Below are 18,304 nucleotides of genomic sequence, written 5' to 3'. Positions count from 1 at the left end.
ATTAAAAATAATTAATAATTTATGACTGTTATATAATATTTGGGTCAATTTCTTTATTTTCGGAAATTCTTCACAAAAACATATTTTTCAAAACAGACAACAATTTTCGAAGTTTGATAATGCATTTCAGACTTATTAAAAATTAATATTTGAAAATTAGAATTTTCGAAGATTTTGAAAAAAATATCTATTTTTCACTGAAAAAATCACCCAAATAATTTTCATAAACGTTATTATATATATAATGCTGTAATTTTTTGCGATGAAAAATGAATGAGACAAAGGGGGAAATGTTTTTGCACACAAACGTGTGATAGAAAACTCATGCAATTAATTTCTTCGTGATTATTTCCTGTTATGATTGAATTCAACAAAAGCGATTTAACAAAATTTAATTCATTTATTGTTTTCTAAATATTTCTGCCTCTCGTCTTGTCTGACTCGTGAAGAACGTAAATCCATAAGAAATGAGCATATTTCGAAATTTTTCATAGAAATATGGGGAAAACATGAACTTTCACGCTTTTTTTGCACAAAGGACAAAATAATTCTTTCACTCATAACTTTTCAAAACTCTCTCAGATTTCAAAATAAATACGATTCTCATATCCATAAACAGGTATCATTTATGCCACAACATTCTGTTTTGAACTTTCGTTCGTGTTTCAAAAAATGAACCGATTTTCTCCAATTTTTTGATCACAAAAATTCAATTAAAAGTGCATAATTTTTCAATGAAAAAGCTCAAAGTTCCATATTTACCGCCATATCTCATATAAATAATATTTTTTGAAACAGAACCTCTTCATCATTCTTTTCAGAATAAGTGATGATAATAATATAGTTAGTGTTAATAATGGTGGACACTTTCAATAACTGTAAACAACAGCATTATCTAAAAGACCATTGATAGTTGCATTTTGATAATAAACCCAACCACAACCTTATTGAATACAAATTAATATGAATTGTTTTAATAACTTATCCAATGCAGTGAAATATTATACAAATTATATTTTCTTTTCGGAGAAACCCCAAGAAAAAGTATCTTTGATTTTTCCCTCTAATAAAAAATATATTTTTTTCAATTCTGCAGAGCAAGTTGTATCATTTTTGTATGACTGATAAGTTTGTATTTATGAGGAAATAATTAGGTCAATTGTCAAAAAGCAACTGTCAACAATTGTTGAGTATATGCCACTGTCCACAGTTATTGAAAGTATCCACAATTATTAACACTAACAATAATCATATTTATTCAATAATAAATAATGTTTTGATAATTTGACATGGATTTTTATACAAGAACATCGAAAAGAAAAACAGAATTAATAGATAATTTTGTAGTGAATTTTTCTATTATATTGGCTTTTTTCCACATTGTCATGGCTTAAATATTTGAAAGATAATTTCCTTGGAATAATAATAAATCTATTTTTTTATCAATATCCTGAAAAAACGAAGATTTCAAAAATAATTATCCATTTGTATCAAAGGTTCTCAGAAAAATATTTATCTTATTGTTCCTTCATTGTTTCTTTTCTTTAACAATCTTTTCAAGCAAATTCTATGAATGATAAATGGTTCTTTTTCAAATAATCTATTTTGAAATTAAGAAAAAAAAGAAATAGCTTTTCTTTTAGTTATTAATTGATAGTTGATGAAAAAAAGGAATACATTTCAATATCTCTGAAGAATTCATTAATGAAGAATGAAAAACTATTTCCTTTTAAAAAATTTCACATTAATAAGCTAACAGTTTGTAACTTATAAAATATAGCAATCTAGAAAAAGAAATTCATTTGATTTCATATGAAAAAGCAGTGGAAATGAGAACTCAAAAATAGAAACAAATGATAGAATATTCAAATAAATATAAATATAAATAGATAAATGCATTTATAGTCATGGACAAAACAAGGGAAAGGGACAAAACCCGGGAATGTCTATTGAAAAACTCAAAAAAGAAATAATGAGCGGATGAAATTGTTATTGAAAATAGCTATCATTTTCCTATTTCTCTTCAAATTTTCGATGCTATCATTTTTTGAAAATATGAAATTTCAGAATTTATTCAAAAAAATGAATGGATCACAAAGTCATTGTGTTTTCTTTAACTTCTTTATCGGAACTTTCATAAGTTTTTGCAACTTTAGACTTTCGTCGATGAAAATCAAAAATTTAAATTTCAAATTTTCTTCTTTAAAGAAAAGATATCTCACACAGAAGAATTATTTTTTCTGTTTTGCTTCAATCTTCTGCACTATATCGACATATCTCTTCATTGAAGAAGGAAAGAGATCCACAGCATAATGAAAAGCCATACAAATTCAATATTGAGGAAAAAGAAGAAATACAAGACTGTTCCAAATCTTTTTTCCTTTTCACAGAATAATAATCATTGAAAGATATTATTAATTTAGTTTGGTTTATATTAAAATATTAGTTTAAACTTATTTGATGCTGTATTTTCAGGCTAAACACATCATGCAAAGAAAAACCAGAAACAAGGATAACAACAGTGAAATCAAGAGACTTATGAAAGATGGGCTAGACGATTCATTGTAAGAAGCAATGTTTTTCAAATGTCAAAACCTAAATCAATAAACATAAAAGGGTTACTGGCATCCTCTTCTGCAACCATTTCGTCATCGCTTTTTTGTTGTAAAATGAAATGATAACAGAAAAAAAAACAGTTCTGATCTGATGTTGAATTTTCATGAAACTGGAATATATTGGTGAAAATCTGATGATAATTACGAAATCGATCGACAAGATAAAGAAAATCCAATGTTTCATTCGTAACAACTCTATCCAAATGCATCTTTTATTTGGAATGTTTGCTGATTTCTCCTTAATCAATAAAGAGATTCAACGTCCTTTCAATTCTGTCTTCAAAGATCCAATTTCTTTTTGATTTCTTAGTATAGAAAATAATTATCAAAGGAAGCGTTGATAACAAAAAAGAACTGTTGAGAGATAATGTTGAATTGACCATCATCAACGAAGACTCGTTTCTGAAACAAAGTGGGGAAAACAATTTTATTTCTGCTTATAGTGACTCTCCTTTTCATTCAATTTTGTTTTGTTATTTATCTTTTGGATTTTGTTCAGTTTATTTGATTATTTTGATACAGTCTCACATCAGTGAATGTTATTTTTCTGTCATGATTTTGAATGCTCGTTTCATGCTTCAATCAAGAAGAAATTATTTAAAAACATTGCATGAACGTTTTCTTCAAATAAATATTAATTTCTGTTGATTCATAATAAAAGAAATCAGGAAGTGGAGTTAATTGTTGAAAAACTCCTCAATTGATTGGACATTCCTGGGTTTTGTCCCTATCCCGGGTTTTGTCCATGACTATAAATACTATCTGAAAAGAAATCAATGCATGTACAAAAATAACAATTTATATCCATTCATGAAATAAAATTAAACCAACAGAAAACTACCGGATCCCAGGAATATTATATTCCTTAACACAAATAAATAATACATAACCAAACCGAAAAACTCTTGAACAATTTGAACTCAGTTAATCTTGAAAATAGATAATTAAAAGATGAAAAAAAAAAATTATAAAAAGTTTAAACGATGAAACTTTGAAGAAGCACAATATACGAATAAAAAATCATAACATTTTAACATCAAAACTGAAAATTTCGCAATTTAAACCCAGAATTGTGAAGAATCAAGTGCAGATAGTTTTGACTCTAAACAGCACATCAAAGAGAAGCCAGAGATGATAAAAAACATAATTAGCGATACAAAGTTGGACTACCAAAGACCCATTTGTTAAAAGCTACCCTCATCTTGAGTCAAATCAAATAAGTCACCAGATATTTGATCTTCAATTGCAGTTGGTTCATGTGGTTTTTTTTGAGTTAGAATTGGTGTATATGGAGAAGTCAATTCCACGCTGGAATCACTTCTTTTCTTTTCTTCGAGAAAACTTTTTTTGTCATCTTTCAAAATTGAATAATCTGAAGATCCTACTGCATCGGTTTCTTCGTAGGAAGGATAAATAGTTGAAGCACTTTCAGAATATGGTGATTTAAAAATCATATGAGTTTTCTTCATTTGAAAAGGATGCATTGCTGTTAACGGAAACGAGGTTGCTTTAAAATCAGAAGACGATGGAGGCAACTTCGAATCCAAGGATGGAAATTCAAAACTGAAATTTTGAATGCCAGTTTGTGGCTTTTTCATTTCATTCTTTTTTGAACGCTGTAAACTTGTTTGATTTTGACCAAACTCAGAAATAGGGCAATCTTCACTTTCATTGTTTGGTATCTTAAGAGCAGAATTGGAACAAAGATTGTCCTTGTGTTGAAATTCTTCAAAAGAAGCATCTGAAGAACATTTTTCTGCATCCATTTGCTCAAAGACTGACGAGGTGTTTGAAGAAGGTAATATATTCAATTGCGATTTGAAGGAGCAATGGTCCACGGAGCTTGATGTTTCAGGAGATGAATGCTGTGGAATGATTGAAATACTACTGCTATTGCAATTGGATTGGAATCCATACGAATTTGGATGAGATACAAATGAGTCGATGGAAAGCATATTCGGCAGAGAAGTCACTGAATCCCTCTGGTTTTCAAAATGCTTTTGCGAGAGTTGTAGAAGCTGCTTGTTTGATGGTGATGAAAGGCTAAAAGTTCTTTGTCGCGAAGGAGGAGGAAGAGGAGGCAAAGGAGAATGATTAAGCTGTGCATTAATGGGGACATTTACAGTCGATAATGGTGAAGATAGAGTCGAAGTTGAAGGCAAAAAAGATGAAGAAGAAAAATGTGAAGAAGACAATAACGGATGCAATTGAAACTGAGTTTGAGAATTCCGAACATATGGGGAATGATCAAGAGGCAAGCAATAATCACGTTGTGAGTGTGAAATCGTTTTTGAACTTGCATCAAATGAAGCCGAGCGAATCATTCGCGTTCCTCCACTCAAAGTAGGTGATTGCATATTCAAATGCGATGATTGCATAGCACTCTTAAAGCATCCATGTGATTCAATTTGAAAAGCATTTGATCCTCCTGCTGGTGGAACATTCACAATCTCAGAGCTTATCTTCTGAGTGGTATTCTCAGAACTTTCTTCTTTTTCAGAAATCTGTGAATCATTCAAAGTTTTGAATCGCTTTTCATTCTTGTCATGACTTATTAGCCTTTTGGAAACGTGCGGAGTTCGAAAAGTTGTTGATGGATATGATGAAGTTTTGATTTGGTGGATCAAATTATGGCTTCTCAATGAGTGGTCTGCATGTTCATGTTTGTGCTTCCGTTTTGAATGACTATGATGAAGATGAAGATGATAGTGTTTTTTACGGTGATAGTAATTGCAACGGTTTCGATGGCGGTGGTGACAATGATGAGAAATGCAAGACGTGTTCGAAGAGGAGAAGGAAATTGGAGTCAAAGATGAGGAAGAAGGAGATGATAAAGAGCTTGATGGAACTGTTGAAGTGGAGGTTGAAGACAAAGAAGCATAAGACGGAGAAGAGGAAGAAGAGGAAGACTCTGATAGAGATGAATCCAACGATGCTTGTGGAGGAGACAGTGATTTTCGCTTGTAAGTTTCATTTTTAGGAGAATTAATTAACTTCAAAAAAGAAGAAGGCATGATATCATCTTTTAACTTTCTATCAGAATGATCTGAAGATTCTTTCTCATCAAATGTTGAGTATTTCCGTGTATCTGAATTATGTTCCGTAACCAATTTATTCTGTGCAACAATTGGTGCAGTTCTGTCAGTCAACGCAGGAATATCAAGTGTGCATGAAGATTTTTCTTCATCCTCCATTTTGCGACAAGACGGAATAAAAGGTCTCAATCTAATCTCAGAGATGTTCGAAATCAGTTTATCGTTGAAATTTTCAGTGGGCTCAGTTGTCTTCTCAGAATTGCTGTTATGAAACGAACCGGATGATTTATCAGGTGTACATAAAGATGTGAATTGTGATTGGTGTAAGGGGTCATGCGAAATTGATGCAAGGACTTGAGGTCTTGATGAATTGATAGGATGTGAGAATGATTTGTTCGAAGAAAGGCCTGCTTCCTTTTGCAAAGAAGAATCTGAGACTGGAGAAAATTTTGGCAGTGATGAATCTGATAATGAATTCAAACGATGACTTGACAACAACTTCTTCTCTTGCTGATTGCCAAAACTTTTGTTTGAGGTTCTTGTTTGAATCTTTTGTTTCTTTTTGATGTTTCCTTGTCTTTCACTTTGATTTTCATGCTTGTCGAAATGATTATGAGAAGTTTCGTTCGGTATAATTGAATCCTTTGGTATTGAAATAAGCTTCTCCACTTCTTCCTTCGAGGAGCAAAATCTGCTTGGAATATTGTTTGTATTTGATATCGGTTGCTTCGCAATACCAACTTTTCCAAATGAATTTGCACTCAAATATGAAAGTTCTTCAAAAGCACGTGGAGTAGAGGAATTTGAATGCGACGAACCTGTTTCATCAAAATCCTTCTTTGAATTTGTTGAGTGATTCTCCTTGAAAAATCGAAGCTTCTCTGTATCTGAAGTCTTATCATCTGTATGAATTTCTTTGAACTCCATTCCAGCACTTTCGCCTTTCATACTCAAATATTGCACAGAATCATCTCTTTTTGCAGAATCTTTTTCATCCAATTGAATAAGCATTGAAATATCTATATGTGATGACATGGAGGATTTCAGAAGAATTGAGTAGCACTTTCTTATGACAGATGAGTAATGACAATACATTTTATGAGAACAAGAAAAATATCTCGTCATTTCGTTTGAATAACAAAAAGGAGAATAATATTTAATCATGATTTCGTTGATCCGTTTCGTTTCAGAAGAAGAAATGCCTTTTTCACAAAGTGTATTTGACAAAGAAAGTTGACGATCTGCAAGAGAATTTAATTCAAACAATGAACTGTCCATTTTCGTATCTGATTTCTTTTTTGGTAAATAGCTTTCAAGATCTCCAAGATGATCACCAACTTCTTCTTTATATGAATCAGACGATGGCGAAGAAATTGATATTCTTGGCAATGTGTAAGTTGTAGCTTCCTCTGAGTCTTTACGTTTTTCTGACTGATCTTCTCTGATGTTCAACGAAATTGAGCAAAGTGAAGGCTGAGATGGAGATTTTCCCACTTCATTAATACGGTCCATGAGAGATTTATTTCGTTTTATCGTATGATCCGAATTTGCATTTGCTTCATTTGATAATTTTTTCCCATCATTAGAAAATGGAACAGTAATTTTTTGATCCAAACATCTTTTTGATAGTATTCGATGTTCTTCACATTCTTCAGAACAATCATCTGATTTTCTGCAATCAAGTCCTGGATTTTTAAAATAAATTGTTTCTCCTTCTTCAAAACACGAAAGATTTTCATTTGTCATGCACTTTCCTTGCTGGTCTTTTTGTGAAGAAAATGATGTTGTAACCTTATCGTTTCCCGATGAAAATCCGAAATTTTTGAAATTATTTGTTTTTAATGTTGAGTCCTCCAATTTACGTTCTGAACTACTTAAGTCTTTCTTTGGTAATTTAATGTTCCATCGCTGCTTTGATGTTATATATCCTCCTCCTTTAAATGTGCTTGAAGATGATTCTATATCATTTAAACAAAAATTTTCATCTCCTCCAACATGCTCATTTTGCTTCGGTGTTTTGAAAATATCATTTTGTTCTTTAATTCTTACACCCATACTCAATTTTGTTCTATTTTTTCTGCCTTCAAGAAGAGAGTTAACGCATTTCTCTTGATCGTAGGTTTCACAAGAAGATCCAAAACTCAATTGTTTCAAAGGGAGTATTAATGGTTCTACAGTCTGGATCACAGAAGCCGTATCCCAAATTAGCAGATTTGCAAGCGTAGTGAAATGCCTGAATAATGCAACTTGAGATGGTAATCTCACACACTTTCCATCTTGTATTTTTTGTTTTGTTCTGCAATCAACAGTAAATCTCAATACAACTTTTTCGAAAATATTGCATTCAGTTTTGCATTTATTTTGTTCAAAAGAAGCTTCCAGAGGCAATTTTGAAATCTTGTGCAAATTATGCGAGGATTGACCTAACTTATCTGAAACGATTCCACTTTTGGCTGTTTGTAGTGTCTTGATGAAGATCTTTTCAGGATCATCATTTTCCGCACTTTGTGAAGGGCTTCTATTTTCGCAAATAAATGTTTGTGGGTCAATAGAAGAAGACGCTACAAGTTCAATATTTTCGAAAGCGAAGATCAATGGAGTGATTTTCGCATTTTGATGTTTCTCAACAATTTTCGAAGTTAATTTTGAAATGCTATCAAAATTTTCAAGTCTACCAATGCAATAAATGATGGAATCCGAAGCAATACACCTATATTCATTGTTTTCATTTGTTGAAAGACGCACAAATTTATCCATTTGAAATCATTGACAATTTCAATCACAAAAAAGAGTTTTACAAGCATTAAAAACATGAGAAATTTAATGCGGAAAATAAACAAACAAGCAATGCTTCAATATTCCTATTTCTTTTGCTGCCCACATCTTTAACATGCATAACATTGCAGGAAACTTCACTATTCTGTGCTTAGCTTTTGTTCCAATGTTTCCGTAACCTAAAAAAGAGAATAAAGAAGATGGAGAAATTCATGTGTTTACAATGTCATTAAAGGATAGCATTGAAAACACACTAATTTCTCCAAAGAGAGCATTAATTTGACTTTCACGAATTTCGGGGCAAAGTTGGAAGCAAATTGTTCGAAAGATAGCAATGTGCATGAAACTTGATGGCGAGCACAACTCATCAAACCACCTTTTCAAAAATATTTGACCTTCTTCGGAAAACACCAACGCAACAACAGATCCTTTGAAAGAATATCTTTCAGCAATTGATTTTAATAAATCTTTGACATGTGTTTTGCATGTTGAAATATTTGCTGATGCTGTTTTCGAAGTCTGCCAAAACTCTCTTCTCATGAAGCTCATTCTATTTCTTTCAATTCGATTGGAAAGATCTAATGTATAACACCTTTCAATAATGGGTTGAATTCGCATGTGTATATTGAATCAAATACAATCTAAGTGTTGAGTGAGGAACAAAAGCGTCAAATTTCTATTTCACTGTAAAGGAATCGAAGCGAAGGCTGATAATTGAGAAATAAAGTTATGCGAAAGAAAATCTTCATTCATCCAACAATCTCAGAAGCTCAAATTATCGAAATAATGAGCACTCAGATAAAAATCGTTTCTCTCTCTTTCAATTTTATTTTTGAAGGAATAAATTCGACAATGGAAATTAAAACTGAAATTGAAAAATGAATTTCCATCGCAACATTGATAATATTTGAAGATGACTTCATTGTTAAAATATTACAATGAACATTATTCGTTATTATTGTTGAACTATTCGACGCTGCTCTATTTTGACGCGAACTGTAAAAAGTGCAAAATATTTTGAAATCACAGTAGAACAACAATTGTTAATGATTTTTTCAAATGTGAAACTTTGCTTAAAAATAATAACAATAACTCAATCAATTATGATAATTCCTGCAAAATATCAAGAATAGGGGAAGATCAGTTATTTATTGAAAGATGAACTCTGATCAAGAAATTTGGAGCAAATTAATCTGAATTAGATCCAAATGAAGAATCGGAAAACATCAATTTGAATATATTTTTCAAAGAAACATTCAAACTTATTGGATGACTTTTTTATGAGAATATTTCCAAATTCATCAAGATTCAGAAATGGATATATCAAAGAATATAATGAGATAGATCATTATTACACAGTGACTTTTGCATGTTTCTCATTCACTTAATTTATCAGATCTTTTTTTTAAATGTGGAACACACTTTTGTCAAAAGATTTTAAAGAGATGCAAGAAATATTGCATCTTTAGGCGTTCAAATATAAAAATATCTGACTGATTTGTATTTAAGTCTTTATTGGGGAGCTTTGTGTGTTCATGGTTTAATAGTCTGTTGGGGGAAATGTTATTAAATGCACAGACAAGTACCAATTATGCTGATCTTGAATTATTTTATCCTTTCAACAAGCGAAACTGATATTTCGAGCAAGAGTTAAGATTATGATTTTGATAACAGAGAAATGATGAAGATGAACGCATTATAGAGTTGTGGAGGAGAAATATTGATGCATAATAATCCATAAATTTTGTGCAAATCTTTTTTAAACATATTATCTTTAACATTGGCAAACTGTTTCATAACAATGACCAAATGAAAATGAAAATAAAAAAAAAAAAAAAAAAAAAAAAAAAAAAAAAAAAAAACAATTAAAAGAATAAATATAATTTCAAATACATAGATAGAAGGGAAACAAGAGCATAAGATGTTGATTGAAATTTTAATAAATAAAATATTGAACATAATTTACATACACCAAAAAAAAAACATAATTTCAAAAAATATCTCCAACGAAATGAATTGCGAAGTGGTGTTGTGAAGTTCTTTAAATAATTTAGAGTACCGCTTTGAATATCAAGAGGGTGTAACGTTTTCATACATACATACATACATACATACACTCGAGCATTCCCCTCTCCCTCCTCTTAATCATTCAAGCATTCTTTGTAAGTTCTCAATCTGCTCTCTGCTTTTCAGGTCAGCGTTGTCGGAGTCAAGGAAAGCCACATACGACGGCGGTACCTCCCACACAGTGAGGTCGATGATCTTCTCCAGCCTCCCCTGGCTCGTCTTCCCCACCAGAAGCGTGCCCAGTTCTCTGTCTGTGTGTGTCATGTGGTCAGACATCCACATATTCACCGTCTGTGTCAGCTCTGTTATCTCCCCCGTGCCTGCCTCAATCACCTTCGACACAGCAATGCGCAGCGAAGACTGCAGCACACGCTTGATGAACGTGATGTGCTCCCGCTTGTGCGCATTGATGTGGTAGTTCGACACTTTTGCACGTGACATCATCTTCTCCTCGTCTGACAGGACACGGAAGAACCCAAACACAAACGCCCGCAGAAGCTGCTTCAGCCGCTTACGGTTCTGCAAATCGCTGTCTTCGAACTCGTCGCCTTCCATCCCTCCTCCTCCTCCTCCACTACCACTACTGCCACTGCTTCCTGCGCCCTGCCCCGCTTCCCCTCCTTCCTTCGTGCCAAACCCGCCGTCTTCCATCTCCTCGATGCCCTGGACAAGCTCACGCAGTGCATCCACAACACGTTTGTGTGCGTCGTCAAAGCGCTGCACGTCACACGAGTATTCTTCGCTCCACTCGGCAATGGCATCGTGCGAAGACGCGGCAGACGGGTCGAGGTCAGCAATCTTGATGGTGCACAGGGCCACTTTGAAGAGCGTGTCGCGGGTGGGGATGAGGCAGAGGAAGAATGCCACGAGCATGAAGATCACAGTGAACACGAACAGCACCACCATCCCCACAAAGTTGCTGTTTGTCTTCTCCATAAACTCTTGCACCATGATCGTCGAGTAGTTGTTCATGCCTGCGCGGAGGTCATAATTCATTGCTGTGTTCATAAACTGCACCGACGTGTGGCTCATCGGCGGCTGTGACGACGTGTTGGTGAGTGCCAGCGCCTGCGACAGGAACTCCTGGATGAGCCCTTCCAGCCCCGCAAAGTCGCCTCTGTGGTTGTAGATTCTGTCAGGTATGTCGCAGTCACCTGGATAGTACTCATAGCACGCCTGGGAGTTCATCATCAGCGCGGACAGACGCGAGCCAGAGTAGATCGTGCGCGAGGTGGATGTTTCATCGATGGCATCATCTCCTGTCAGAATGAACTCCCGTGTGCCCACTTTGCCTCCTTCTTTCACTTTCCTGTGTAAAGCGTCGAAGAACTGGATCGTCCTGTTCAGAATCAGCTTCACCGTGTCGCAGTCGCTCGACATGTGCCGCTGGTCGTTCCAGACAGGATACGTCGACAGCTCATTCGTGATCATCGGCACACCCGTTGGCGATGTATCCAACACATCCGGGTCAGCAATGTTGATCGAAAGGAGCGTCATGATCCCCAACTGCACTGTGCGGTACTGAGAGAAGCAGATTAGTGAATCGATCTCCACCGCCTGCGACAATGTTCTGTTCAGCACAATGGCAAAGGCGATGGCAAAGCCCATCAGAAGCGCCACACCCAGAAACGTCCTCACGTAGAACAAAGTGGGAATTATCCCGCTGATCTTCTTCACTTTCTCCTCTATCTCTGCCCTTTGGTCTTCCTCCTGCTCTTCCAGTGTCAGCTCTTCTGCTTTCTTCTCTCCTCCTCCACCGCTACCACCACCACTTCCTCCCCCTCCTCCTCCTGCTGCCTCTTTCTTCGCTGGAGCATTTGTCTCCGCCCTTAAATCAGTCACAGACCCAGTCGCACTGAGCTGCTGTGAAGCAGACGGAGAAATGAACGACTGCTGCCGCTGTTGTGGTGCAGGTGACTGGGAAGGTGGCTGTGAAGAAGCAGGCGGCACAGACGTCGGTCTTAGAGAGGCTGGTGGATAGGAGCTGGACGCATCGCTGTTATCCCCCTGGCGCTGGAGAAGAGGCGAAGTCGAAGACATAGACTGCTCTCTTACGTGTGTCGGGTTCATCATCATCATCATCTGCTGTTGCTGCTGCTGCTGTTGTTGCTGAAGCGGTGTGAGGGAAGTGCTTGCTGAAGATGAAGAAGACGATGCAGAACCATTGCCGTTCTGCAAAGGCTGCGGAGACATTGCATACAGATTGTACGGGCTGAAGTGCACTGGAGAAGCAGAACCTGACAAGCTGACCTGCCCCATGATCCCAGGTGTGGTGTTCCCACTCATTCCCTGTCCTCCTGGCATAGATGCAGACATCGACATCGACATAGAGACAGGCACAGGCGAAGGAGTCGGGCTTGTCTGTGTGACTGTCCCTGGATCGTTTAGGATGGGAGAAGGCATCGGATAGAAGCTCTGCGACGAGCCGTCGGCATACGGGACAGAGATGATGGGTCCCCAGGGAGCATACTGGAGCTGGCTGTGTGGAGTGAACATGTACAGCGACTGGGGCATTTGGGAAGGAGTGGGGGAGGATGAGATGATGGAAGAGGAAGAGGTGGCAGGGCGGTTGTTGTTCGCCTGCTGTGCTGCTGCTGAAGTTGATGATGACGCTGTCGCATTTGCAGCTTGTGGCGAAGAAGAAGGCGGGAGCAACAGAGAGGAGTTGGTGTAAGTGCTCCACGTGGGGTCGACTTTCGGCTGGAAGGAGGTGTTTGAATGTGCTCTGCGCATCGAAGGCACAGGCTGTGGAGACTGCACTTGAGAGTACTGCAACAGAGGAGCAGTGGATGCCACTGAAATTGCCTGTTGTTGTTGTTGTTGTTGCTGCTGCTGCTGTTGATGAGATAAAGCTGGAGATGGCTCGTTGCCTTCTGTCAGACTCGTGTTCGGCCGTTCGCTGCTGTCTGGCTTGGTGTCTTGTGAAGAATCAGGTGATTGCTTTTCGAAGCTGCTGGTGCTGCCATCGTTTGTGTTAATTTGAGTGTTTTCTGGTTGCTTGCCATTTATTTCTGGATTGTCGATGACATCTTTTTCTATCAAGTCTGAAGTGCTCGGCTGATTAGCTGTATTTTCGGCGTTGTACAAAATAGACATCTTTGAATTCACGCGATACATTGCACTGTGGTCTGTATCTTGTGGGCGGACTATGAATAACAAGAAATAAGAATTGAACGCGAATTCAAGTGTAATAAAGAATAAGTTGTTACAACAAAATAAACAAATAAATAAATAAAAAATTAAGAAAAGATTCACAAATTGAAAAAATTTCACACCTCCCCTGAATTCATTCAGCGATCCCTTTGAAGTGCTTCTGGGAAACGAACGAGAGTAGTTGTGTGTTCTCGACGGTGAGAATGCAGCCAGCTTCTGCTCAGACTCTGTCGAGCTTTCATTGCCTCTGTTTCCCAGTGACCCATCCATCGCCACTCCATCAATGTTCTGCAAGTTGATCGCCATCATCTGCGAATACGGATCGTCCTCGTCGAGCTCTGCTGCATCCCTCTCGGCGTCCTCCAGCCGCTTCTTCAACTTCAAAATGCGTTTTTTGGGTGCAGAAAAGAACGAAGTCATCGCCCTGCGCCTCTCCTTGAGCAAGTGCATCGTGGTGATCAAGTACTGAATGATCAGAATGCCGATCACAGACACAATCGCCACAGACCCCACAATCGTGTTCACAATGTGCACCAGCTGCTCCAGCCTCCTGTTCTCCTTCACATACTGCAGCTGCACCTGCTTCAGCGAGTCCACCCCGAACACAGGAACCGTTGCGAAGATGAGGTCGCTGAGGGCGATGTACAGAACAGGATCCACATCCCCCGACTCGCCCAGGATGTCATACACCTGGTTCGTCGCCGTCTTCACCATGTCGATCACGTTGATCGGCTTCCCAATCACCTTCACCATGTTCTGGTTGTCGTCCCGCTGGATGAACACCAGCTGGTACCGCTCGAACTCGTACAAGTCGAACACGGAGTCGTCTTCGGTGTGCACATACGCCGAGTTCAGGTTCTCCCCCATCTGCTCCACCAGCTCGTGCAGCAGCATGTGGAAGCGCTCGTGTTCGGGGATCATTTGGTAGTCGGCGTGGGAGAAGCCGTTCTCGATGTAGTACTGGTACATTTGCAACATCACTGTGTCGTAGAAGGACAGCTCCAGCAGGGCGAGTGTGTTGATCATCTCGATCGTGTTGCTGCTCTTCGACATCGACACGTTCTGCAAAGCAAACATCACAGAGACAGCCACCAGCGCCACCACCACACACGCAATGATCAGCCCATGGAAGTACGGCAGGATGTTCCGCTTCGTCTGGCTCAGGTGGATCGTCAGCGCCTTCTGCGACTTCTTGTTCTTCTTCTTCCGCTTCCCCAGCTTCAGCGACCGCCGTTTGATCGAACTCCCGGCTTTGCTCCCGTCGATACTGCCTCCGCTTCCTCCTCCCATTCCTCCTCCGCCTCCTCCCATCCCGCCCAACCCTCCCAGCCCTCCTCCTCCTCCCCCTCCAATCCCCACCCCGCCTTTCCCAAACCCGTCTGAGCCTTCGCTGAACCCGCTGCGGATCGACCCGCTCTCTCCATCACTGACTGTGGCCGTCTCATCCTCTTCGAGCTGGTTCGCGTTCATAAACATCGTCTCTGCTGTCTCGTCGTCCCTGTCCACATCCCGCAGCATGATCCCATACGCACGCAGCACTTGGGGCGAATTCGCATTCGTCGTGAGCAGCCCCGTGAACTCGATGTCTGCTGCCTGCCGCGCCTCCACCGCTTTCTCCAGATAGCGCATGATCTTCTGCACATCAAGGTTCTCCTTCACCATCAGCGTCCACACCTGCTTCAGATACGCCTTCGCCACCTCAGTGTGCTTCTGAGCGTTCGCCAGGCCGATCCTCAGCGCCGCTGACGACTGGAAGCTTCCGCCTTCTCCTCTTCCCCTCGCACTCCCCGCGCCTCCTCCGCTGCTCCACCCCAGCCCAGCCAGCCGTCCTTTGTTCCGCCCGCTGCTGAATGTGATCCCGCCGCCAAAGACACCAGCACACTTCGACCCAAACAACGAGCCGCGATTCGCTTCGAGGTCGCTCAAAAGAGAGTAGATGACCCAGCGCTCTCCAACAGAAGGCAGACACTGCTTCGCATTGCGCAGGTTCTCGCCCATCCGGTTTCCGTCCTTTGTGAAGTTCAGGTGAAACATCGCTGATGTGATCCACATCGTCGGCGAGCTGTTGAACTTGCGTGTGCCGTATTTCACAATGTCCTCGCCCAGCTTCACACACTCTGGCCGTTTGTGCAGCTCGCGGTCAGTCAAAAAGCGGATAGCGCACTGAATCTCGTGGGGACTGCTGTACTTTGGCAGCTGGCAAGGAATTGCGTTCGAGGATCCAGAGCCTGTTTTGGATGGAGAGGAAGAGGAAGAAGAGGAAGAAGAGGAGGCAGAAGAAGAAGAAGAAGAAGAAGAAGAAGATGATGATGATGATGATGACGTTGACAGTGAAGAAGACATCGTTGAAGCTAAAGACGCAGAAGATTGAGGAGGCTGTCCGTGCGGAGTGGAAGGATAGCGAGGGGACAAGACAGCCTGCTGCTGGGGAGGCATGTGGAATGGCGTGGAAGGCACCACATGGGGCGGAGGAGAGCCCATCAGAAGAGGAGAGCCGAGGGTGGGCGATGTGGAGGAGCGCATCTCGGGCGGCTGGATGACTGGGAGAGGGGTTGAGGAGCAGGCAGAGGTGGGTGAGAGAGAGAGGGCTGTTGATGAAAGAGAAGAAGAAGAAGAAGTCATTGCTGTTGATATTGCTGCTGGCTGCTGCTGCATAGGCATGAGGGAATTCGAACTGTTTGTGAGTGACAGAGCAGAGGCAGAAGAAGCAGAAGCAGAAGAAGAAGAAGCGGCAAGCAGAGGATCATTTGTGTTATTAAAGCCAGTAGAAAACGCTGAAGAAGAAGAAGCGGGAAATTGCACTGAAGGAGTCGTTGCTGCTCCGCCCAGCGTGGGAGAGAAGCTTGCCTCTGGTGCTCCTTTCTGCAGCAGCGGCTCGCGGTCTCCTCGTCCTGTGTCTGCAGTGCTGTGTTTGTTCTTCGCCTTCTTCGCCTGGAAAGAAGGCACCTCTTCTCCAGGCCGCATCGCCCACATCGACATCCCCACCTTCCGCGTGAGCACCCACAGGCCCAGCCACACGCCTGCAGCGAGGATGACTGAGACAGCCAAGAACACTACAGTGGAGCAGATTGAGGGTGTGAAGCTTGCTGGCGGGAGAGCTACTGACACGATGATCTCAAGCAGGAAAAACAAGGCCGCGACACCGCTGGTTGCGGAAATGAGCTGGTTAGAGAGGATGGTAAAGAACGGCTGTCTTATCACAGACGCAGCTGTGAGTATCAAAAAGATTATTAGTCCAATTGTTCCCACTGCCATTCCTTTTGATTTCAGCTGATCCATCACTGCAGCTATGAGTGTCAAAATAATTAATAATATGTACTGTATTGGGAAAAAAGATCCGGATTGACAGCTAAATATGTGATTGCGAGAGATGTTCATTGAATGGATAAATGATCTGAAGAATAGTTTTATAATTGTGAACAATATGAAAAAAATTGAAGAGAAAACAACAAGCAAAATGTCTCCGGTTTCGCAGTTTTCTTTGCTTCCAGCAAAAATGCATAGCCATGATCCCATTGTGATGTTCATTATAGGAATAAAAAATATTGTAGAAAGATTCATTTTGTACACAAAAAGCAGCCGTTTCATCGTATCAAGAATATCCCACTCATGCTTTGAAAAGACCCGGATAAAAAAATAAACAATCACATCAAAAAGCATGAGTAAATAAAACAGTATGGACGTTACAAGTTTGAAAGGAAACGAGCTCCAACAAATAGAAAAATCAAGATATCGAAAAAAATCACGAAGATATTGATCCACTGCAGGAATCACTGGGAAACAGCAAGTGCGGTAACTAAGTCCGATCCATTGGAGTAGCATAACAACAGATGAAATGATCCAAAACGTATTTGAAATTGGTACTTCCTGTTAATAAATATTTAGCAATTTAGCAAATATATACGAATGTATGACTGTTAAAAACCTTATGATATTGATAAAAAATATTAAAAATCCTGATTTTTGTGAGGATACAGAAAAATAAAAGGCCTGCAACTTACAAAAACATAATAAATAGAAAATACAAACCATTCATCAATTGTACTGAACTTCACAACTCCGAGCGCTCCTGTAGATATAGAACTAACTGAAGATCCCCCAATTGATCTTCGTTCATCGTCTGTTCCTGACATACAAAAAATACTTGTTTTATGAATTAATTTTTATAAATATTTAATAATGGGAATAACATGCACAAACGCAATAATCTCTTTTAAAAAATGCATTATAGCCTTTTATTTATTTGTTTGTTTCATCTTTTTGCTTTATCAACTTGCCATGTTAACCAAAAGACAATTGAAGGATGTGGAATCGTTTTGATATGGGACTAAATTCTTGCTTTTATGAAAAAAACAACGATTTGTTCCAAGCTTTTTCTCCAATTTTATCATGATAAGTCTTTCATTTCCATGTCAGAAAAATACAGAAAAATTAAAAAAATGAGAAATAGGTTCGAATATTCAGAATGGAACAAAATTCATAAAGCAAAAAATATAATCCCATATAATTAGTATTGTTTTTTCTTTTTTTTCTTTTTCTTTTTTCTTTTTCTTTTCTTTTATTTTTTTTTGTCAGTGGAAAATGAAAAATAGATCGAAAAAAAAGAGAAAGAAAAATAGAAAAATATGCTTCGATCTTGTTGGGAGATTTAAGGGTTCG

General features: G+C 38.9%; 2 protein-coding genes across 2 annotated transcripts; both read right to left on the bottom strand.

Moving 5' to 3' along the window:
- Positions 1–3,226: 3,226 nt before the first annotated feature.
- MONOS_12935 (uncharacterized protein) lies at positions 3,227–7,162 on the bottom strand (the record flags this gene model as incomplete). Its single annotated transcript, XM_067865598.1, has 2 exons — positions 3,227–6,716; positions 6,915–7,162. The coding sequence occupies 2 exons, from the start codon at positions 7,160–7,162 to the stop codon at positions 3,800–3,802; spliced, it is 3,165 nt and encodes a 1,054-aa protein (XP_067734320.1). The 3' UTR covers positions 3,227–3,799.
- Positions 7,163–10,570: 3,408 nt separating this feature from the next.
- Positions 10,571–17,467, bottom strand: MONOS_12934 (uncharacterized protein; the record flags this gene model as incomplete). Its single annotated transcript, XM_067865597.1, has 2 exons — positions 10,571–13,638; positions 13,768–17,467. The coding sequence occupies 2 exons, from the start codon at positions 17,465–17,467 to the stop codon at positions 10,571–10,573; spliced, it is 6,768 nt and encodes a 2,255-aa protein (XP_067734319.1).
- Between the last annotated feature and the right edge of the window lie 837 nt (positions 17,468–18,304).

The sequence above is a fragment of the Monocercomonoides exilis genome, assembly GCF_001643675.1.
Source record: "Monocercomonoides exilis strain PA203 chromosome Unknown scaffold5-2102611, whole genome shotgun sequence".
In the NCBI taxonomy this organism is placed as follows: Eukaryota; Preaxostyla; order Oxymonadida; family Polymastigidae; genus Monocercomonoides; species Monocercomonoides exilis.
This window is presented reverse-complemented; position numbering and strand designations above follow the sequence as displayed.